Below are 24,735 nucleotides of genomic sequence, written 5' to 3' on the forward strand. Positions count from 1 at the left end.
GGATGTTGAATCCCAAAAAAAGTAAAGAATGGGTCCTCTTATTTGAACTGATTTACAGAAACACAACCTCCAGTATGGATATCAATAAAAAACACATGTAATGACATAAATATACAATATGAACAGGATTCAGGCCTGACAGTGCACGAGACATGACAGTAAAGAGTTTAAGTCAAGTTGCCTGAAGTTGCATGGAAAATATAACTTCAAAATAAAAGAGTTGTGTCTCTATCTGAACTGTTAAACATTTATAGCACACATTATGTTAACAAACATGTGACACATGTTCATATCCACAAGTTTTAGAATAAAAAATACTACATAGTATCAAAAATACTGATATGAATAAATAAATACAATCACAAAACTAATAAAAATGAAATGAATAAGAAAATAATAAACACCCGGAGATGAACTTCCTATAGTGCAAACCCCCAATAAATGCAAAAGTAACACAAATAACAATACATACAGAAATAAAATTTATGAATATAATGAATGATTTGCATACAATTATACCTACACTAATAAATAAAAAATATTAACTTAAACAAATACAATTAATGATATAAACAAACAAAAACAAATGAGCAAAATTAGAAATGCTATAAAAACTTATATTAAGATTCATACATATGAGTCTCACCACATGCCCAGACATAATTAAATAACAATTCTTCATTTCATAATTTTATTTATTCAGTTTACTGTTCAGTTATAAATTTTGTAAATTTTCCAGAAAGAAGGTGGAAATATTATTTCATCTAAAATTCTGGTGTGAAAATAATGAATCTTTATTATTAATATAGAATTATAGAATGATATTATATAGTCTATTTTATATTGTACTATTTAAATATTCTATTTTTTATACGAAACAAACTCTATTCATGTATGAACCTGACAATATAAAAAACATAGTAGACTTAATTATACATTAATATGCCATTAAATGCATCATAATTTATACTAAAAATAAATGTAGGCACAAAGCAAATTATAAAATGTGGCCTAAATAAATTTCTTTTTCAATTTGCTTCTGTATTTACCCCGTAAAATACATCAAAAAGCCCATATTTATTAATCTAAATATGTAAATGTATATTTTTTTCTTTATTCAAATCTGAATTTCAGCAAATGTTTGTCAACGAGACATTTATTTTGAAAGGGTGCGCCCGGACATTGACTGTGGTCAGTTTGACAGTCCTGACTCTCGTGCTGTGTGAGAGAAGTTTAGTCGGACTCACCGAGCGGGGACATGTGATGATGGTGTGCTGTTGACTGATCACCCGGGGGACCAGCAGACTCGGACATGTCAGCCAAGTCGGACCGAGACACCGGCAGCCGCCGGTACCGGAGAAAGATCTCTACAGACGGTCAGCAGCAGCGGGAGGTGTCGGACAAACCACACAGACACAACAGAATGGGTCAGTGTACTGATACTAACATAATAATACTTTAACTACAGGTGTTTCAGGGTCAGAGCCATATGAGAACATGCTATTAAAGTTGTTCCGTCAGTATAAAATTATTTTGATCATTTTGAAATGATGAACATAAGTCAAGGGTCAGTTTTGATAATTAATCCATTTATATAATGTGTTTAGAAAACATACCAAACCTAATCCTTCATTTGTACCTTTCAGTTCAAGTGCAAATACAGGTTCCTCCCAAAGTTGGTTTTAATTAATGGATCATGTGATGGATATGTTGTTCATGGGGTAAAGATCCCTTAAAAAGTTCATCTCAATTAAAACAGTATTTAGGGTAAGAATGATGGGGATGATTTTGTGTGATTTGGTCAGTTTTAAGATTGGGGTTTTACCTCCTAAAATATCTTAAAGACTAAAGACTTTGAATAATAATTTGAGTCTAATAAGCTTTTCACAGAAAAAAGAAAGTTGTAAAAAAAAAAAAAAAAAAAAGAAGATGTAAAATTACCTCTCTGTCTCCTTCATATATGTATATTTGTAAATATTATTTGTTTGAAATTTTTAAGTGCTGGACACAGGATTTCTTGTATGTGATCTGGACTTTTCAAGTTTCCACATCACAGCTGTGTAACTTTCATACTGGTTCCAAACCAGTTGTGATGTCACATCCCATTCTCATTCTCAGATCATCATATATAGATGCTCTGTCACGCCCCTCAGAGACCCGTACAGACACACGAGGTACACGTTACACCTTGATTCCACTGGAGCGCTTCATGTCAGAGACACACCTTTGATCTGATCCGTCCTCCGTACAGCTTCATGCTCCACCAGTGTTTTGATCTCCTGATTTTGTTGACTTGCTCAGGTTTCGTTGATGTGGTCGTTTTTCCTTGACTTTTGTCAGTAGTGAAGTGGGTACATAATGGTTTCTTTTTTGCCTGGATTTATGATCAGGAAGCTGCACAGGATGTTTTACAAAATATGTTGAAAATTAAGAGGATTCTTTTTGCTATTCCAGTGAGACAAAGTGCCACACATTTCAGCTGCTGCTGGAGATTATAAAATGTGATTAATGGCTTCAAATTGTGCTCAGTTTAAATGCTTTCTGAGTGCTTTCTTAAGGTTAGACTAGTTGACTAGTCTAAATTAAAATTTCTGTTCAATTGTCAGGAAAACATCCCTGCTCGACACATACTCTCCAGGAAACAGAGCGGAGAGGCGCATCTGGGATGCACTGATGCAGTTAGTGTCTGCATGAGATGCAAAACGCTTTCAAGTAACTCGTATACTCGTCCACATCAGGTGATGTAGTATAAAGAGTGACAACGTCTGCACATATTCAAAATTATACGTAAGACATCCGTGAATACATGAGAGTCTCATAGTGCGACACAGCCAGATCTCAGCGTGTCTCCACACATCATCATTCTGCTGCAGGAGAAGAAAAACACTTTGGTTTGTTTGTATTTCTTTAAACCAATCACAATCGTCCTGTGTGGCGCCAAGCCCAAGATGCAACAATGGTGCTCCTGTAAAATAATGTCGGGGGAAACTTGTGTCGGTGTAATATTTCCCTGCAAAAGAAAAGCTAACAGCTGCTAGCTTGTTTAGGTTTGTACTGTTAGCAGTCTAGGTGCTAATTTGCTATTTTCTTTTTGTTACATTGTTTTTGTCTTGTTATGTCGTTTTCATCTTCTTTAATTATTTTCATTTTTGTCATCTTGTTAATTTTTTTTGTCTTTTTATAACATTTTTGTCTTGTTATGTTTTTTATGTTGTTTCATTGTTTCCGTCCTGTTACGTTTATTTTTTTCTTTTTATGCCGTTTTCATCAAATCTCAAGTCTTTTTCATCTTGTTATGTTATTTTTATCTTATGTCTTGTTATATAATTTTGTCTTTCCTGATTGTTTTTGTCTTGTCATGTTATTTTTGTCTTCTTAAATCATTTTGTTTTTACATCTTTAATGTTGTTTTTGTCTTGTTTCATTGTTTTCTTCTTGTTACCTTATTTTGTCTTGTCATGTTGTTTTGGTCTTTTTATGTCTTGTTACGTCTTGCTGCGTGTCTTTATATTATTTTCTCCTTATTGTCTTTTTCATCTTTTTATGTCGTTTTTCGTCTTACAACTTTTTTGTTGTATTTTTGTTTTGCCTGTCATGTGTGATATGCACTGTGGAATACACTAAATAATCGTCTTTTGTTCTGTTCATTTAGTTTTAAATCAGTCTTGACGTTGGGAAGGCGGCACACAATGATGCAAAATAAAAATAATCAATAATTCCCCTCAAATACATTAAAACTAAAGTAATGCACCTGTTTTAATAATGTAAGGAGTAGACAGTACAGATATTTGTGTTCAAATGCAGTAAAAGTAAAAAGCTGTCAGAAAAATAAATACTCAAATAAAGTACAGATACCTGAAAACTCTACTTCGGTACAGCAACAAAGTATTTGTACTTAGTTACTTCCCACCTTTGATGATAAAAATCCCTTCACAATTTCTAAATGTCATATTTCTGGGTAAATGAGTGGGAGGTTGAGGTGAAACACAGTGAGACCTGGAAGCTGTCCAGCACCATCACAGTCCAGTGTGGGAACTGAACAGGCGGTCTTCTGGTCACTGCTCCAGCATCCAGCACGGTTCTTACCGGTGCTGGAAATCCACCCTTAGGGGGGCGCTAAAGATCACAGGGGGTCCCCAGGGTTTTGTTTGCTCTGAGGTTGTTAAAATTAGATTTATGTGTATAAGTTGACTCTGTTGGGTTGTTAAAAGAAAAACTCTTAGAAAACATATATTTACCAAAGGTAGAGGTTGAAGAAATTAAAACAACTGTAACTGAATATTAAAGCTTGGAAATAATCACTTATTCTTCTGCCATATGTGCACAAGCTGGGGGCACTCAGCTTTTCATAGATTGAAGTGGGGGGGCTCCCACTGATGTAGATAATTGTAACATGTTTTTGAACGCATTATTTTTCTGTTGAAGTGGTAAAAATTGGAATTTGTGAAATTTCCACTGAAGTGTTGAAGTCGACAAGGTTGCTGAATGTGTTATGTGAGGTGTTCAGTTTTGTTTTGGCCGCGGCATTAATCCTAAACAGTGACCATCATTAAACCAATTCCTAAATCTGCAAAGAATGATCCCAAACTTTCACTCAGCTACAGGGCAATAAGCCTCATTAGCTGTGTTCATAAACTATATTCTTGACTTTTAAACCACAGACTTGTGGAGCACCTTGAGACTCCAGGTTGTTTGTGGATAAGCATGCTACATGCAAGCATGTATTGATCATGTATATGCAGTAAATTCTACACTGCACTTTTCAGGAGTCCATAAACCCACTTCAGTTTTGGCCACCAGTGGAGATACATTTGGGATGGGAGCCTCCAAAAATCAGACATAAATGTGAAATGCTTCGACTTTGGAGCAGGAGGATCTGAGGATCTCAGATCAGAGACTCACTGGAAAGATATTTAATTGGGACATTCCACATGGTCGTCCCTGGACAAGATGAAATTTCTACTTCATCTGAATGATTTGACATTTATTTTCCATAACAAATTACTTTAGAATATTCAGGAGATTAGAAATAAAATGTTTCTCATATATAGAGAAAAATGGTCGGTTGATATGTGTCATAAACCAAAAGAAAGGTCAAAGATCGTTTCATGCACAATTACATTCAGGTACACAGGAGGACTTAAGGGATGTACTTTTTACTAAAACGTCCTCTATTTATGCTGATTCTTTTGTCTGGGTGAGTGTGAGAAACTGCTTCAGAAAGGGAATCTTTGTTTGTAGCAGATTTGAATTTGAGAGACAGGCAGAGTATCTTGTTTAATACTGAGCTATGAAATGTAATTTTGTATTGAAAGGGAAATGTTTGAGCACTGCAGCTGTATTTGGTGTCTTATAAACCCATGAGGGTTGGGCGCTTTTTGTGCATGACACGAAAATAAAATGAAATCAATCTGTCAAATCAATTACAGTAAAAAAAAAGTCACACACTTTAATATTTTATTGGATCACCTTTAGCTTTGATTACAGCACTCATTCACCATGGCATCGATTCAATAAGCTTATGCAGTGTCACAACATTTATTTCTGTCCAGAGTTGTATTCATTTTTCACCAAGATCTTGTATTGATGATGGATAAAGTCTCCTCCAGCACATCCCAAAGATTCTCAATGGGGTTTTTGGACTCATAACGTTGCTGAACCTCAACCTGAGCAACTGAAGCAACCCCAGATCATAACACTGCCCCCACAGGCTTGTACAGTAGACACTAGGCATGATGGGAGCATCACTTCATCTGCCTCTCTTCTTACTCTGATGCCCCCATCACTCTGGAACAGGTTAAATCTGGACTCATCAGACCACATGAGCTTTTTCTATAGCTCCACAGTCCAATCTTTATGCTCCCTAACAAATTGATGCCTTTTTTTCTGATTATCCTCAGTGATAAATGGTTTTCTTAAGGCTCCACAGCGGTTTAGTCTCAGTCCCTTGAGTTCTCTTCACATTGCGTGTGTGGAAATGTTCTTACTTTCACTATTAAACATAGCCGTGACTTCTACTGTTGATTTTTTATGATTTTATTACATCATCAATCTCCTTAGTTGTTTTCTTTGCTTGATGCAGGACAATAATTTGACTCTTCTGAAACAGAGTAAACATCTTTTCCACGACTTCAGGATATGTCTACTGACATGTTTGTTTAAGAAATGCATCAGTTAGGGTTCAATAACTTTTTACCAGCTGAAACATATTAATCACTGCAGTAATTAACCAATGGACGGATCTGAATTAGTTGCTTAGTTAAATCCAGGTGGTGACCTTTTTGTTGTCCAGGTGGGGTATTATACATGTTATTTACCACAGCTGTAAGGTGCTGGAAAACCTTGAAAATGCATGTTGAAAACACTTGAAAAGCACTTGAAGTCAAAAAGGTACAGGAACACTGATTTAGGCCCCTTCCAGATTTCTCTTCTGTTTCTTTCGTCTATTGGAAAGAAATGAATCAGATGATATTGTTGGTTGGTTCTGTTTTGGCTGAAGAGGACACATCAGTCATACTGAGTTAGTATTCTGTGATAGCAGTTACAGTTAGCCGTTTAAACTTAGCCACTTGACACAGTTAGCTGTTAGCCACTTCTATAGCACACTTCTCCAGTATGGTTAAATGTCCTCCTTCATGTTTTTAACAGTACGTGGTTTCTCCAGAGATGCTGCCAGTCCGAAGGGAACTCTGTCAACAAGTGAGGAGAACTTCCCAACAGGTATGTGTGGGTCTTCTGACAAGATATTTGCTGTTAGAAAACAATACCCGCTTTTACTGTCAGTGCTGGTTGGTTGGGTCAGCCATTTGGTCCAAACTGAAGTAACACCTATTGGATGTATAGACACAGCATATATTGCAGATTTCCATGGCGCCCAGAGGTTGCCTTGTGAGGCAGCTGGATTTACAAGATCATGCGAGAATCCCTCTAACCAGGCTTCAAGTTATCCAGCCAATCAGCATTCTAGGAGGGACAACTGGCAGCTACAGGTGTAGTTTAAAGTGTGATGATAGCAAGAAATGTCTATGGAAGCAACACACAGTGGTGACTCCTGAAGAGGTTAGCGTAGATACTGTGATAGCATCAGTTATATCAGAACTGGAGAGTATTTCTTCATTGAAAGAAGAGCAAAGAACAACACTGAAGACTTGAAGGCTTCAGCAACAGTTTGATCAGATCGGTTGAAATTGATTGATTCATCCAATCATCTGCCAAGTGGTTTTTTGAAAGTGTCTGCCCTTCTCCAAACAGATTTTTAAGGATTAAGGACGACTTCCGAGATGGTTCTGTGTAACAAACCGTAGAGCATTAGTTCCCGAACTCAGGGGTGGGCCTCTCAGGTGGGGGGCGGAGACACTGTCCGAGGGAGGATGGGTGTGGAAGACCAGGGGAGAAATAAAAAGTGAAACAAAGTTGACTGAATATGATCTATATAGGGGAAATTTGAATCCTTTTTTATCAATTCTGTCCCCAGTTATTGTTAATGACTAATTAAGAATTAGAAAAAGTTTGGGAACTGCAGGCCTCGAGGATGAATCCTGAGTTTGATTAACAAAACTGCAAACTGGTAAACATGATACCTGCTAAACATTAGCATTTGGCACAGAGCTGCTAGTGTGGCTGTAGAGTCATAGTGTTATTTCTTAATGAAGCACTTACTAACTAGTTTGACCTTTCATGTGTACCATAAAACATTCATTTCTGAAGTCCTGCTAATGGCTGCTCGATGCTGCGTTCCACCTCACGTTACCAAAGACTGGACTGACTGGCATTCTGCTTTCAGCTGCACTATCAACCTGCACGAGTCATAAGAGCAAACACATGACCTGTAAAACTGATGTGACCTCGGAGCAGAGTCACGAGAGAGAATTTGAACCTGTGTGATCCTCTGAAGTCACTTATTAATCTGTGAGTCAGTCACACAGTGTCATTATTAACCCAGATCACTGCAGGAGTTTATAGACAGCTCACTTTGTATTTTAATCATGTGAGTGGGTCGGTCTCATAGTTCAGATCTGAGCTTTCTAACCATTCATCATACTCACCAAATAACAATAATGTAGTAGTTTGGTTTGAAATTTTGTGCATATCCTTGATGTTTATTTTTTTATGAATGATTTTATATGTTTTAGATCATTCGTCGTTGCCTGGACTGACTTCCTATTGCTCTGTTTTATTTTGAATATGCATTATTCAATATGTAATAAAAAAAGATCTTACAGATGCATTCAAGTAAAAATCAAGATTATTAACAGGATTATAATTTTAAAATAAAAAATGATATACTGCCATGTACAGTGCACACACAGCTGCTGATTCATTATCATGACCTCTAGTGAAAAAAATGCTTCACTGGGTGGAAATTTGGATTTTTTTTTTGTCTTTAAATCAATCAATCAATCAATAAATTGCACACAACAAAGGAAGGAACAGCTGCCAAACTGATACACCTGACAACGAACATAGAACACTTAGAGCTGCAACAATTAATCAACCCTTAAATTAATCCACATCTACTTTGATAATCGATCAGTCATTTTGAGTCATTTTTTAAATGTAAAAAATGTCAAAATTTCAACTTCTTAAATGTGAATATTTCTGGTTTCTTTGATGACATCATCCTCGACTTCAATCAACATTTTTCAGCATTTTCTTACATTTTATGCTCCAAATAACTAATCGATTAATTGAGAAAATAATCAACCGATTAATCGATGATGAAAATAATCATTAGTTACATCTCTAAAAAGACTAAATTAGGCTGAACAATTTCACCATATTTTATGCTTAGGTAATCCAAAAGTAACAGAAAGTAATCAAGTTACATTAGATAGATTACGTTACTGGCTACATTTTTTAACAGGTAATTAGTAACTATATCAGAATATATTTTTAAAGTAACCCTCCAAAGCCTGAACATTATAACATAAAAAGTTTGTTGTAACAAGATGTTTTAAAAGTTATAACAAGAAACCTCTCCTTTATAACTATATACTATTTATCATGTTAGAAATATTTTGTGTTATAATGTGATAACTTATTGTTATAATGTGATTATATTATTATAATGTCAGGGTATAAGAATGTCAATTATCACATTATAACATGAATTCTTTCACTTTATAACAAGATAAATTGCATTTTGTTGTAACAAGAAAAGTTTCTTGTTATAATGTCATAAGTTTCTGTGGTGTATTAACATTAAATTATCTTGTAACATGAAAATGTCTTGTTATAACAATTAACTTTTCATGTAATGTTGATCATTTTTTCTTTTTCTGGCACAGCAGCATAACACTTCTATACTTTCCATCCTGAAATTTAAAGCTAAAGTTAATATGTGCAAGTAATACAAGTTCTGTTCCATAAATAGAACCTGAACTTCATTTTCTTCAAAGGTCCAGTGTGTAAAATGTACAAGGATGTATTGGCAGAATATGGCATAAATGTAAATTAGAGACCATCTTATAATGGGATCACATCATCCCATCTGCTTTTTTTTTTGTTCCTTTATTTTTTGCCCCTGCCCCTAAAAGAAAACTGATGCAGCTGGTTTCAACACATGCATGCCTCTTTCCTCTAAAATTGTCCTTAAGATTGTGGAATTCTTCTTTCCAGGAAATCTGGTTTGGTGTAGCTGTATCGTTGTCCAGGTGGAGACAGTAGACTTTTAGAGTCATAGGGCTCATAAATGCTGAACACTGTCAGTTATTGTTATGATGAAAAAAAGGTGGGAAAATTTGTCATAAATCAGGAGAAATACAGGAGAATTGTCAGGAAACTGGGAGGGGGCAATTAAGTCATGGCTACATGATCACATGAGTACTCAGTCAGTACTCATTGGTCGGACAACATCCATCTTTGAACTCAGCCTTCATTCAACTGCACATCTGTGAAGTTTCCTGACGGCATCTGCACAGTTGTGATGCTATTTCTGTCTACAGACAGATAAACAGGCAAACATGTAAGACAATACACTGTTAAAAAAAATAAAAAAAAGTTGTGATGACTTTATATTTCAAGGCAACACACTGCAATAGATTTTTGAATTTGGACATAAATTTTAAAAAGATTTGCTGACCTGTAATCTTTAGTTGAGAAAATTTACTTGTCTTCTTTAGATAAACTTGAATCTTTGAGTTTTAGGAACTAAATAATAACTTTCAACAAACCTGACTTGTCTTTTTCTTAGTGCCTGAATTATTAAATAGTTTAAATAAAAAATATAAAAAAAATTTAGTAGTAGTTCAGTAGTTGGTAAGACCTTTTCAAAACTTTAGATTTTGAGTTTGGCTCAAAACTCAAAAATCTATTGCAGTCCGTTGCCTTGAAATTTTGAGTTTTTTCAACTTTTTTTTTTTATAGTGTAGGATAGAAAAGAAACACCTAGCAAAGTTCTCAAAACTGCCTCTGTGGGAGTTCACACTGATAATACTATTCATAATTATGTTTCCATTAGTGTAAAACCACCTGAAAATAATAATCATGGTTTTGTTTTGCTACATGGCTATTTACACCCCAGGTGCAAATAGCATCATTGGCTACTGATACCTGCCTTTAAAAGAAATCAGTTACATTCAGAGGACAAAATGTGATTAATATGTTTTGGTGGTACTGAACCAATATCAGAGTTTTAAAATCTGATCCCTTACGTGCGGTTCTGAAATATCTGTGACCACGATGTGTAGTGTGTGGCACGTTTTCCAGTGTAAACATAAACTTGATGTGTTGTGCGTTCAGCTCTGCCTGTGCTGCTGGATGTGGTCAGGGGTCCTGAGCGTCTTCCTGCAGACGAGGACTCGCAGGAAATGCTGAGAGGGAAACTGCGCATTCTGCAAGCTGACAGCACCGAGGTCAACGCTCTATTCATGGTACAGCTCAGGACACACACACACACACAGTTTAAGCAGAAAAACACAAATGAATCAATGTGTAACAGCTGTCTGTCTACTTGTCATGCAGCTTTAAATTTTGTGTTGAAATGGACTCTGTTTATGTTCCCCACTGTCCAGCCATACTGTCTACTCAGCATGTTCCAAATAGTTTTCCTCTGATATGGCAAAATACACAACCTGTATATGTGATAGAGTCAACTCAGGTTCACTTCATAATGAAAAGAAGACTATAGTCCCATAAATAAATACATTTTAAAAAGCAAGTGTTATTTATTGAATTTTCTGTTTTCTTTGTCTGTAGGAGTTGTCCACTCATCTCATCTCCATCAACAGTGAAGAAAAAGTGATTTTTGTGACATTTAAAACATTTGAGGAAATATGGAAGTTCACCACGTATTACACGATAGGTAGGTCTGGAATGCAGTGAAGTGGGTGTCAGCAGAGGTGTGGACTTCAGACACATGATTTGGACACCAGTGACTCGGGTCTTCACTTGGGCTTGAGTCTTTTGAAATGAAAATACTTGATACGTTCCCGCAAGCCCAAAAAGTGTGAATCCACGAATCAATTTGTTTCCCTTCATTTCCTGAATTAACTAAAGTTAACATTATTCATTCAGTCGACACTGAATTCACCAGATCCACTTTTTTGAACCAATCTGACAGCATCCAATCAAGTTGCAGGAAAGAATCATGAAGAACTAGCATCAGGTTGTTGAGCAAAGTAGTGCCAAAGAGAATTTCATTCACATCCAAAAACTATGAAGCAGTCAACAAAAAATAAATTGCACTTCGCAAAATGTGAAGGATGAAAAACAACAAAACAAAAACAAAACAAGACAAAACAAGAGGACAGGTCTCAAATACAGAGGTAGAGCAGGTGCACGTCTATGGATTTAATGTACAGGACAGAAAATAAATCAAAAGGCTCACGGATTGTAACCAGACAGCCAGATAATAATTTAAAATCTAAAGTCCAAGAAAAAGCAAGAAAAAGCTAAGTAACTTTGTCGATCAATGAGGCTGAAGCTCACTGTTATACTGTGAGTTATTTAGGACTCGAAACACAAAGTTTAAGACTTTGGACTTGAGACTTGAGTGCAAAGACTAGAGACTTACTTGTGACTTGCAAAACAATGACTTGGTCTCACCTCTGGTTGTTAGTCAGGTTTAGCATAAAATGGTTGCATTAAAGCATAAGTTCAGCGATTATTATTTAAAAGCTCTATATGATGACAATTCTGAATTTTTTGTCCTAACTTCCTCTCCTGCAGGGTTCCTGGGTCAGTGTGTGGAGAATCTGTTATTTGACCAGAAGTTTTGGCTCAACTCTTTGGAGGAGGACATCGCTATTGAGGTTTCCCTTCAGGAGGACACTCTTAACCTGATCTACAAAGGCATCCTCATGCAGGACGGTAGGTGATTACTCTGCCAATGAAAGGGCTGCTTGGGCTGCCTTACTGCAGCACTGAACATGCATTATTCCTTCAGTGTTAATGTAGCTACAGCATTTACAGCATGGGGAAGTGGCTGATAAAAGTCATAAATTACATAAACTGCAGAATAGGTCAATTGCCAATGACTCCCAAACCAACATATATGACCATGGGTGTACCAGATGCAATTTGGTTGGGTTTAGGCAACAAAACTACTTGATTAGGTTTAGGAAAAGATTGTGAGGGTTAAAGTAAGTGTGTTAAAAATGCCACATGTCAGAAGTGATAGAAACTTTAAATAACTCAACGCTGACTTTTAGTTTTACTTGGGACATGCATCCTGGTCTTAGGGGTGAAAGCCCTTTACCTGTCATAAGCACTACAACCACTAGAGGTAACAACAGACGTGAATATGGGTTGTAATAAGCTGCTTGTAAAGACGACCAATTGGTCCGTTTTTCAGTGAAACATGTACCAGTGCAGGCGAGTGACCGTTTGCCATGGTCAACCCCGTATGCACTTCTTCGTCATAGTTCACTAAAGTTGAGCTTGCATGAGTAAGGCAAGACAAAAATTCAAAACACTCGCTCTGTGTCCTCAGGTTCACTGTTTGCTAGTTGTAGTACCAACCAGATGTTCGACAGCTCCACCTCTGGAGGTGACCTGTACCTGGAGCAGGGAGACATTGCTCAGTTTGAGCCTCCCTTCCTGGGCTCAGGGTGGACCGTCCTGTGCCTGGCTGACGGAGCCCGAGGCACTGCACCCAAACCTGCTCTGGAGCCAGTCATCCCTTTTCATCAGTAAGTCGCATCACACAGCTGTGTGTGTGGATGCTGCTCCATACAGTATCATACAAGTCTGACTGTGCTGTGACCATACAGCAGAAGATATGAGATGTCATGATGCCATCTCTCCACAGATGGTTTCTCAAATCCGGTGCAGAGAGCATATTAGTTGGTGATGGGAAACCTGCCTGTGACTTCCCTCTGCAGTTTGGTAAGTGTGATAAAAATCTGATGAAAGTAGTTCCACACAGTTTTACCATTGAGATCACAAAGCCTTACTGGAAGTTGTGGGAGGTCTAGTCTCATTTCATCCTCATGTTTAGCCAGAGGAACCTGTTTGGCCACAACAGCGTATGATGCTGAGGGCCCCGATGAGCTGAGCATGGCACCTGCTGATCGCATCATCATAATGGGGCTTCTGGTGTCTTGTTTTGATTGGTTCATGGGGAAGAAGGAGTCAACAGGAGAAGTAGGTCTGGTCAAGACAAGTCTGGTGAAACCATCTGCTGACATTTACATGTGAGTGTGTCACCAAATTTACTGTTAGCCATTTTAACAAAACACCAACTCAATAATTTTATACTACAGCATATGAAAATACCACATCTTGTACAAGTCTCTGTCACCGTTCCAGTTCAGAAGATATTTTTTTGAATGGAGAGGAAAGGACATTCTTCAATCTAGAAGAGGACAAAGTCATAGAGGAAACAACCGCCTTACTGAAGAAGAAATCTCACAATGATGCTGGTCATAACTACAAACTGGGTGAGACAGAATCACTCACAGCTCACACTGATTTATACAGATTTTTTCAGTTTCTGTTACAGATAGGTTTGAATTAAATGGATTGGATTGGATTGACCTAATGCTAATGTCAAGCTCTAAGTGACAATGCTTACATGCTCATGCTAAGCAGGAGCAATGTTCGCCATCTTCGTTCAGTGTGTTAGCATGCTAACATTAGCACATTACTCAACTCGGGGTGCTTTCTCATTCACTTTCTTGTACTTTTTGTTGTTCAATCTCAGATACGATCACTTACCAAGACTTTGACAACAAAATATCACGTAAGTATTGCCACCTAAATGTTGCCACCTAAAATGTCTTTTTCATTTTGTCAAAGTATCTTGTCTCTTGTGTATCTCAATGCCATTTTTTCTTTTGTTATTCTTTTGCAGTCAGCTCTTCAAGCAAAGTTGATGCTCAGCAGTCTGACCTGAAGAAAAGTATCCACAGGATTCTTGATCAGAGGAATGACAAGCACACAGATTCCGTTGTGACCATGAACGGAACTGTAGAGGACTCGGTCCTTGCTATGGAGGCAAAAAACCAGAGCCCTCCCTGTTTCACAGTTCACCCAGTTGTAGAGGGAAACAACAACACTGAGAACTTCATCCCCCTCTTCTCTTTTTTGGAGGGACAGGACTACAAATTAGAGTTTGGCGTCCTATATGGACTGAGCTCTGAAGCCCTTGGTTCCTCCTCCTTCACTGGTCATTCTGATGAAGACGAGTTGATTGCTTTCCTGGGTGTTGCTCGTGAAACCGCCAGGAAGAAGCGATTCTTGTGGTCACAGACTCGCTTGTGCTTTCTTTTGGGTAAGCTCTGTGCAGGGAGGTCGAAATTCAGCCAGGCACGGGTTTACTTCGAGGAAGCCCTCGGTCTGCCACGAGAAGGCTTCACAGACTTCAGGCTGTTGGCCAGCATCTACTACAACCTGGCTGCTATATATCTTTTGCAGAAAAACACTGAAAGTTTCTTTGCTCTGACAGAGCGACTTGTTGCCTTGCTATTGGGAATCCCAGGCTGCCTGGAACACTTACAGGACAACTGTGCTCTTAAATACATCCTCAAGAAAGCTGTTCTCTCTCACAACAAAATGGCAGAGGCCCAGGCTTGTTATCTGCTAGCGAAGCACCACTGGGCTCGTGCTGAGGGGGTTCAAGTTGTTCCTTATCTTGAGAGACTGCTTGTTCTTTGTGCTGAAGCTCAAAGAACATGGAGCATCTCTCCCAGTCATGGATACCTGACCCTGGGAAGGCTCTACAGTCAACTCCAACTTCCCCATCTCAGTGTCAGCTCAGCCAGGAGAGCTACTCTGCAGCCCTCTGCTACACTGGCTGACAGCCTCAGCAGCATGGTTCTGGTTCTAGACAGTGTCAACAGACTGCATGGTATCACAGAACAGGAGGCCTCCATCCCAACTCAAGTTGCTCCATATTTACACCAAGCCCTCTCTTCTATCAAAGGCCAAGGAGGAGGACATGACCAGTACCATGTTTTGAGCCATCAGCTTACTGTTTGTCTCTGCCAACTCTTTTGCCAGCACAGAATGGTTGGACATGCCATCCGCCATATGCACAGTCTCATCAACAACTATCCATCTTCACTACGACACCCCATTTCTGTCCCAGAGAGAAACGGAGCCCTAATCTGGCTGGCATGGCTTCACATTGACAACAATCAGCCAGATGTTGCCTTGGATATCCTGGACGCGGTACTAACTTCAATGCCAGAACACTGCACTACCCCTCAGGAAGGTCTGTGTTTTTTTGTGGTTTGATGTGAAAAAAATAACAGTTACAGAGCATTACATAAGCCCTGGTGCCAGTAAAATTTTCCAGGAGCTAAGTATCCACAGGAAGGAAATAAGACAATTTGGGAATTGCTTGCATTTCCACTACATCTAGTAACCTAATGAATCAGATGATTAGGCAAAATACATGTAACAGATTTAAAAAAAATATGGCGCAGTTTGACGAGCAGTTTTCAAACAAGACGGTCATGTGCTGTTCTTTGTGTGTGGCATGATAGAGGTTAAAAAGGGCACTGAAATCTCTTTACGTCTCCAAGTTGCAATCCTTTACTGTTTTCCATTTTTGCTTTAACTCCAAGAGCAGTGACTTTCTCAGATTCAAGAAACTGTGGCCAGAAGAACAAAATTTAGACTCTGGTTCCATAGATAAGGTTTCTTAGGTCAAGGAATCTTTTCAGGGACTAAGACTAATTTGCAAATGTGAATTAGTCTGGAACCTCTCAGTTAATTGTTGATTTCCAGGGGCTGGTATCGACATGCACAGGCCAAAATGCATCTGGAAAATGCTTCTAGATGCAATTGGACAAACCCACCAGTCACGCACAGTACACTAAAATGTTTCTGAAAACATTTGAGGCAAGTAACACAATCTTGAGTAGTTTGACTGTTTAACCTAAGTTTTGGGAGGCTATGAAACAAAATGGCAGCGACATGGTCATGATCTTTCTCATATTACAGCTAAACAGTACACAAGAATATGTTCCTGAACACATTTTAAGCCAGAAATGGGTCTATTTTGATAGTTTGATCTGAGTTTCAGGAGGCTGAAGCATCGCGCTAGACAGTCCTGCTGACTTTATGCAATTGGATAGGCCTAACAGCAATCAAACGTGCAATGAAATGTGTGACATTTCACATTTCAACCAGTTGACTGGTGATGCTCCTTTCTCAATCATCATGTAGAACCTGTCCTATGTCAAATAAATGGTTAGGACTGTCCTGACAGGATTCAAAGGTGGTGGCATTCTGTCTATATGGATGGTCCAGATATATCTGCCAGAGCAAATGAAAACATGTGCTTGGCAGATTCATCTGGTTCCCAGGCTAAAGGTTCCTAGGTTCCTGGAAAAGTAATGAAATGGGCTAAGGGTCCACAGGAAAACCACAGGAGTATTCAGACAGGGTGGGGAAATTATACAAATTAACCATGTAATCTAAGCTACTAATTTGGAAGTTATTACTTAACCATCAGTTATTAATCTTAATTAACATCAAATAACAGGCTAATCAGGCTAATTCCTGAATGTTAAAGTAAATGTGTTTAATTTAACCCAAAGGCGTGGTCCTCAACATGCGTGGTGTGGCACTTCGATGTATGGGTGACCTACGGAGGGCAGCAGAGAGCTACCAGGCTGCTGTCGACATCTGCCAAGAGTACGAGGACATGCCAAACTGGGCTGTGGCTCAGGGTAACCAAGGTAAGAAAGTTCTTAACAGATGATTCTTGAGTGTACTTGAGTTCTGTGGGTTGACTCTGTGCTTCTTCATCCCCATGAAGGGCTGTTGTGCCTGAAGGCTGGAGCTAAAGGACTAGCACAGAGACACCTGACTGAGGCTGTGCAGCTCTTTTCTGAGCTGGATGAAGAAGGACATGATGCAAATTTCATCACAGTGCTACTGGAGCTGGGACAGCACTATGTGAAGCAGCACCAGCTGGACTATGGGAAAGGATGCTACGAATGGGCCCTGCTACTGGCTATAAATGCCAAGCTGTTAGACTGTAAGTCATAGACTTACAATTGACCCATCCTAAGTCCGACCCTTATTGCTTTGTGCTCCAATAACACCTGAGCAAGCTTGGTACCCGGCAGAACCAATTTTGTCAAGTAATTTTCTCACCCATGTCTAGAAGGTAACCTCAGACCTGTGAAAATTAATGTAAACAAAGATCTTTTTCTAACCCTTACCAAGTGCTTGTTTGTCCCCACACCTAAAACATGATTACTTTGTACAACATGAAAAATGAAGAAACACCACACACAAATCAACGATTCCCCTCTGGACATGATCAACTTTCATCTTTTTTGTTTACTGCACTTAGATATGCTATGATTGGCTCATCTGTGTTGAAAAGGAAGCCAAAATTTGAAGATTATTAAAGTGATATATAATTACATCTAAAGTTAGGTAATGTTAGTATAACCCTAGCTAACTAGCTAGCTAACAGCTAGCCAGGGAGCTATTGTTTTGCTTACATTGGCTATCAGATCTAACAGGCTAGAGTTCTGCTACACTAGTTAACTAGCTAGAAAGCTATAAGGGCCCTATCTTACACACGGCACAAAGTTGTTGTGCAGGTGGTGCGGGTGACTTTGCTATCTTACACCAGCTATTTTTGCCACGTTTGCAAGATAGCAAATGAACTTGCACCTGGTCTGTACGACCATGGCAGGAGGTCAAAAAATTAAGGCAAAACGAAGACGTGGCCAGATGCATTTGCTATCTTATGCTCAGTGCATTGGAGCAAAAACCACTTGGCCTTGACATGCTACAACCTGGTTGAAGCGCAAAGTCTGTGATGCAATCTGTCTGTCTACGCAAGATAGCAACTGGCGCATTTATGCAGACAGACAGATGGATTTAAAAATCTTTTCCCCTTTCCTCCTGGTAACTCCTGGTAAAACTTGCACTTTAGATCAGCGTAAGGTAGGGCCCTAAGTGTAGACTATCAAGATAGTAGTTTAGTTTGCTTATCTAGCGTTTTGCTAACATTAGCTAACTAATGATGTGACTTTATACAGTACTGTAGCGATCAGCTAGTGCACAGGAGGTTACTGGAGTTCATTCCCACACACACACCCCCGTCACCGTCACACACACACCGCCGTGCAAACATTTTTACACATCCCCCAGCAACATCTTTCAACTTTCTTCAAAATTTGGTTTCCTTTTAACTAGACAGAGCCTAACACGTAGCATTTAAGTAGAGGAAACAGGAAAGGAGAAAGTTGACCGAGGTTTCAAAAGGGACAAAAGGGTCAGTTGTTCCGTTTTATAGGCTATTGTGTGCTTAGGTTGTCTTTTCACTTTTTTCAATAAACTGAGTTGGTCCATCTCTCATTGTCAGGCCAGCTCACTGCAACCAGACACCTGTGCCATCTGTACGGGTGTGAGAGTCCAGACCAGGCCCAGTGTATCATCTACAGCCAGCACCAGGTCCAGCTGCTGAGACGCACAGGAGACAGAGGACAGGAGGGAGACGCACTGGAGGCCATCAGCCAGCTCTACCTCACTCTGGGCACAGAAAGGTGTGTGGAGCTGGAATTGGTCCAATATAAGTTTCATTTAACTTCCTTTCAAACACATTTTTTAATAAAAGTTTTGAGCAACAGGGCTAAAGTTGTTTCAATGTTTCAGGGCGTACCGGGCAGCTCTTGACTACACCAAGAGCAGTCTGGCTATTTTCATCGACCTGGGCTGCAGGGAGAAGGAGGCTTACGGCTGGCTGCAGGCTGGGAAGATCTATCACCTGCTGAACCAGACTGAACTGGTCGACCTTTACGTTCAGGTCTGAGAACAACTATTTCATGTCCATCAGTTGCAGCACAATCTAACTTTTGAAACTCAGCTGTGATCTGTGTTAAATCTGCCCTTTGCTTTTAATTCCTGTAACCGCTTATTTCAAACCCAAACTCTATCTAGAATAATTCAGTAAGCTTGTATTTTTGTTGACATCATCGTCAGGTAGCTCAGGACGTCGCTCTGAGTACAGGAGACACCAAGTTCATCCTGAAGCTTCTGGAAGCTGCAGGAGACATTTTCTTCAACAGCAGCCAGGACCGGGACAAGGCCATCACTTTCTACAGGGTACAGACTGAATACAACAGAGTCGATGCATATATTTATGTATAACTCTCTTTACTTCTTATTGTGTATCCAGGCACAAAGTGAAGCAAAGAGTTTAACCATGGGATTTTTTTTCTCAAGTATATTTATTGAGTTCTGGGGTTTTTTTGTGAAGACACAAATAACAAAGAGCTCAGCAAAAACACAGGCCTACACAATTGGCATTAATAATAGTTGGAAACATACATCAGTGCTCTTTGGAAAAAATCAATAGTTAAAATAAAAAATACACAGACAACAGACAACAAAGGGGCCATTGTAATTACAATATCATAAGCAAAAAAGGGGTGTGAGGATGGGTCCATAGTCAGTCAAATACAATGCTTGCAAGTGTTGAAGCCACAGTGGAGTTGGAGGTATGGAGTCCATGTTTTCATGAACTGTCCTTTGGGACGAGTGGAGTAGACATGTCAAGTATTCAAGAGGAAAACATTCCAAGATAATTTTGTCATTTATCCATGATAAAAATATATTCTTTCTAGCAGCATATGCCTGGATATTGTACAGTCTGCAAGAACTAGTACAAACAATTACATCTGGACTTTGATGCCCAAGAAGCAAAGAAACTGAGTTCGTATAAAGACAAAAAGATGCACCATATATTTTTTCCAAACCATTGAACATTTGTGGGAACACTGGATATTTGCCCCAAACAGCCAGAATACATGAAGAACAAATGAGCAACTAACTCAAAGCTATTAAGGAGTTACTCCCTTATTTACCTCCAGTCTCTCTTCTTTTTCTCCTCTCCTCTCTATAATGTCATGTTCATGAAGTGAAGTACATTTCTCCTCCAATCAGCAGTCATCCTGGATGAAGACAGACTAATTACATTAATTGTTGGGAAGCAAAATTGAAAATGAATTATGTACAGTTGTTTAGATAGTTTGCTGTGACTTGTTAAGTTTTTCTACAATATGACTTATTTTGAACTGTGCAGTTTTAAGAAAACCATGCATGTACCCCAAACGGTTCAAGAACAACTTTCAGTTTGAGTATGACTTAGATATTAAGCCTCTTCTAACTTTGTGTGTCTGTGTGTATTCCACTTTGCAGGACCGTGCTCTGCCTATTGCAGGGAAGAGCAGCTGTGTTCGATCCAAGCTCAGGTTGTGTAATAAGCTGACTGAACTGATGCTCAGTCTCAAGTTGTATGGAGACGCTGTGGAGTTTGCTCAGACTGCACTGGACATCAGCATCACTCTGGGTATGAAAAACCTCCAACACAAAGTTTACAACTTTCTATGTTAGTTGTTTTGTAATTTATGGTTATATCCATCCTTTGTTACGTTGTTGGAAGGTAATATCAGTATGAAATGTCATGGTATTCTGGCCAGTAGCTGTTGGTATTTGTTGAACCAAAGTGGTGGACATCACCAGCCTACCACTGTAACAATAAGTCCATGTATTATAAGTTTGTGTTTGGTTGTACAAACAGGTGAGCAGCTGAATGAGCGTGTGGCTTACCACCGTCTGGCCTCTCTCTACCACTGTCTGGACCAGTTTGAACTGGCCGAACACCATTACCTGAAGACACTGACCCTCTGTCCGACTCCTCTGCTGTTTGATGAGGAAACCCTGTACTATGTCAGGGTGTACCAGACTCTGGGGGACATCATATTCTATGACCTCAAGGTAAAGGATTCAATGAACTCACTGAAAGACTGACAGACTGTATTCATCCATAGGTAGTCCCTACACAGTTATATAACCTAAAGCCCCAAATATCTTAAACATCAGTCACTTGAGCTTCTTTACATTGAATTCTGCATTCATACCAGTAAATGATTGTTTTCATTTATTTGTTTTGGAGCTGTATTGGATGTTCTAGCTTGTTTCCACCAGAGGTAAAGGTCAACTTTACTGTAACATATACAATTATACACAGTACAATGTACAGTGAGACTCAGTGTCTACAATTAACCTGGGCAGCCATTATGCAGCACTTGGTGACCAACTCCGGTTCAAAGCCAGCACTTTGGTCAGAGGTACTGACTGAAGAACTGACCTAACGTATATGTTTTTGATGTTGGGGGAAACTGAAGCGTCTGGAGGAAACCCACGCAAGAAAGTGCTAACCACTGCACAGAGGAACTATGGTCTAAATTTAGTTCCTTTCCTGAGCTCTGGCTAAGATTTGACCCAGGGTTAACCTCAGCTCAGGGCTCTACGATTCACACTGTGCTTCTGCTAGCCCTGGTTAAATGTCTGTTGGAACAGCGACTATGTTTAGAAAGATGTGACTTCTCTTTAAGGACCGCACAGCATTTTTTTTTTCTGAGCACTCAGCTTTTTTATGTGCAGCCATTTCAAGCACACGGTGGCCTTTTTTTCAGGCACTGGATCATATACTATACTGTTTATCACTCAGCACTTTGTTTTATTACTGGTGAGCACTTCAGAACACATCATTGTAATCATTACCAGTTAGTGGGTTGACCATCCCTAGGAGGAGAAGGCAGCATTTGCTTATGTATGCTTGTAAAGCAATCGTTTTAAAGCTGCCACACTACCTGACATCCATTATTACATGGTGTTCTGATCACTACCAGACAAGATCTCAGGACTGGTTAGTCCTTTAGGTGCCTCAAGTCAACACTGAACTGGGAAAAAGTGCTTTCAGCTATAAACCCTGAAATAAGCTTCAGGAGACTGCTAAGTTGGGCACACTCAAAGATTTGTTATGAGTTTGACATTGAGATCTGTGAATTTTTTACATAGGTTTGAACATTTAATGTGTTATTGTTTTATTGTAGTTTTTATTGTTTTATTATTTTAAATGTATGTAACCAGGGATCATTGAACATGAGACCTCAGTCTCAATGTGTTTCCCTGGCCAAATAAAGTTAATATAAAGATATTATATAGGCACTCATCAACCTGGTAACAAGAAAATGGAAAATGTCAGACAGAAAGCTCACATGTGGGAGTGGATTAGTGTTGCTGCTGAGTGTTGTTCTTGTATCGACCTACACCATGGGTCTCAAAATTTCCAGCCCCCACTCTCCCTCTGTCTGCCCCACGACATGATGCCCAAAATATAGCATAATACAACCTGCAACCTTATTAAAGTTTTATTTAATTTTATTGTTCTAAAAGTTTCATACCAACTTAAACTTCATATTCAGTTGAACAAAGTTATATACTTGATGAAAGCGTGGACAAAACCAACTGTACTCAGTTTCACTTCATCAAGAGTATTAAAGACCAATTCAAAGTGCCATAAGAATCACTGAGTTTGTGTCCAATGCATGGAAAAGTTCTTCTACGAGAAATCTTGCACTTTCTTGTAGTTCTTGGGCGTTTAAGTTCAAATTTTTTCTGGACTCCGTCTTGCAGATCCATATTATACGTAGTGTAATAAAGAAAGACATCAGCATCTCAACAGGAAAATACAAATTACATCAGCAGCAACACATGTAACAATTTGCACATAATGGTATAAAACCAACAGCATGAATGTGTGTAGACTCATGACACAAACATAATAGGAAACCGCTTGTGAAAAAAACATTGTTCCATAGCACGAGTGGTCAAAAACCTCACAGGATACCCTGAAGAATATTGGCAGGATCACTGATATACATTCACCTATTAAGTTGCTTCTATTGCACCATATAATTTTCTTATCATTTTAAGATAACAGGGTAAATTCATATAAATAAAGAAAAATGTAATTCAAAATTCATGGTGATTTAAAAAGAAAAAGAAGCAAATATTCATGTGAAGCATCCCCAATATATGTATGAAATATAATGGCCAATAATGTGACATAATTCTGCTTTTTAAGGGGCCGGACATCTTTTGTTATCTTTACAGGACCCCTTTGACGCTGCAGGCTACTACCATCTGGCTCTGGCTGCAGCCATGGATCTGGGCAACAAGAGGTCTCAGCTGCAGCTGTGCACCCGTCTCGCCACCATCTACCACAACTTCCTCATAGACCGCGAGCTCTCGCTCTTCTTTTACCAGAAGGCTCGAGGATTTGCTGCAGAGCTGAACGTGAGGAGGATTAATATCTCACCGGATCAGCATTACAACAACACCTCACAGCCCAAGATCAGTGGGAAATAGCAAAGACTCTGTGGGAAGAAACTTTTGCAGGTGACTGAATGAATGTTCTTTTTGGTACAGAAAAAAATCATGTTTCATTAGAAGCTGCACATTAAGATGACAGCAACTGGTCCCAAAGGAAATTATATTTTTTGAATTTGTTAATCTGCAGGGAATAATCAAATAGATGTATCATAAACATAACAGAAAAAATTGATGCTTTAAGTAATTGTATGTTATTGTTTTTTTAAATGGGTAGATGTGTAAGGTTCTTTATGATTTCTACTTTGTAACTTCTGGAAATAAGAACAATGAGCATGACGTTAGCTTGTATGCCAGCATGTACATATGTAAAAACCTGCTGGGTACCCATAATCAGACCCAAATATTGAGAAAAACCAAGAAGATGCCTACTCTTAAAAATCAGAAGTGAGGGAGAGAACTGCAGATTTTAACTGATCACTCATAAACACAAGTATGTCGTCTGCATATAATGAAATTTCAGGTGATCTGGCACTTGTTTTAATACACTGTAGGTAACTTGCTCTTACACTTTTAGCTAGAATAGGGTTTCTCTGTTCATTCAGACCAAACAGCAAGTCAACTTAGACCCAACCTGTACCTTTTATCATGAATACATTATGAAGTGTAATGTTTTCTAGAATGTGTCTTGTTTTCTGTAGTACAGAATTTCTACAAGGAGTGTAAGTAGTTGTAAGAATATGTCTGAGTAAAACATAACTGTGCCATGTCTGCCTCGGTTTCATGCTGGCCCAATCACGAGAGAGGTGACACTTAATCAGCCAAACAAGCAACTGATTGCAGGAGAGCGATGCCACTTCTCACACTAGAATTGAATGTATTTTTGATTATCTCCACTATCTTAAACTTGGATGTATGTTGATCATTTTTTGAGAACCACTGAGCAAGATGCTCCATAGGACCAAAGCAAAAAGTACAGGAGATAAAGGAATTAACCCTGTTTTGTACTTACACCTGTTGGAAATACCTGAGATGAGAATCCATTTGTCAATGTTTGTGGAAATGCATTGTGCAGTTTGATTCAATCAATAAAAAATTTCCCAAATTAAATTAATGCAGTATTTTAAATAAGTACTCTCGTTT

The 24,735-nt window shown here is 38.8% G+C and overlaps 1 protein-coding gene across 2 annotated transcripts; it reads left to right on the top strand.

The window, feature by feature from the left end:
* The first annotated feature begins 1,204 nt into the window (after positions 1-1,204).
* sh3tc1 (SH3 domain and tetratricopeptide repeats 1) lies at positions 1,205-24,735 on the top strand. Of its 2 annotated transcripts, XM_084712575.1 has the most exons (19): positions 1,209-1,427; positions 6,649-6,720; positions 10,741-10,871; positions 11,197-11,302; positions 12,169-12,309; positions 12,932-13,130; positions 13,250-13,326; positions 13,439-13,634; positions 13,750-13,880; positions 14,144-14,182; positions 14,294-15,655; positions 16,989-17,129; positions 17,210-17,431; positions 18,779-18,959; positions 19,069-19,219; positions 19,396-19,518; positions 20,614-20,764; positions 20,996-21,192; positions 23,377-24,735. In XM_084712575.1, exons 1-19 carry the CDS (start codon positions 1,313-1,315, stop codon positions 23,629-23,631), a joined length of 3,990 nt encoding a protein of 1,329 aa, XP_084568701.1. In that variant the 5' UTR covers positions 1,209-1,312; the 3' UTR covers positions 23,632-24,735. The 2 variants fall into 2 exon arrangements, 1 of the variants encoding a protein (XP_084568701.1); XR_014769103.1 differs by lacking the exons at positions 20,996-21,192; positions 23,377-24,735 and having other exon boundaries at positions 1,205-1,427; positions 19,400-19,518; positions 20,614-20,752.

The sequence above is a fragment of the Lutjanus erythropterus genome, chromosome 23 (assembly GCF_056507025.1).
Source record: "Lutjanus erythropterus isolate fLutEry1 chromosome 23, fLutEry1.hap2, whole genome shotgun sequence".
Taxonomy (NCBI): Eukaryota; Metazoa; Chordata; class Actinopteri; order Lutjaniformes; family Lutjanidae; genus Lutjanus; species Lutjanus erythropterus.

Coding starts and splice junctions, on each gene's coding strand:
- sh3tc1 (XM_084712575.1), top strand. CDS start 1,313: ATGTCAGCCAAGTCGGACCGAGACACCGGCAGCCGCCGGTACCGGAGA. Junction 17,130..17,209: donor TGTGGCTCAGGGTAACCAAG/GTAAGAAAGTTC, acceptor ATCCCCATGAAG/GGCTGTTGTGCCTGAAGGCT. Junction 18,960..19,068: donor CTCACTCTGGGCACAGAAAG/GTGTGTGGAGCT, acceptor TCAATGTTTCAG/GGCGTACCGGGCAGCTCTTG.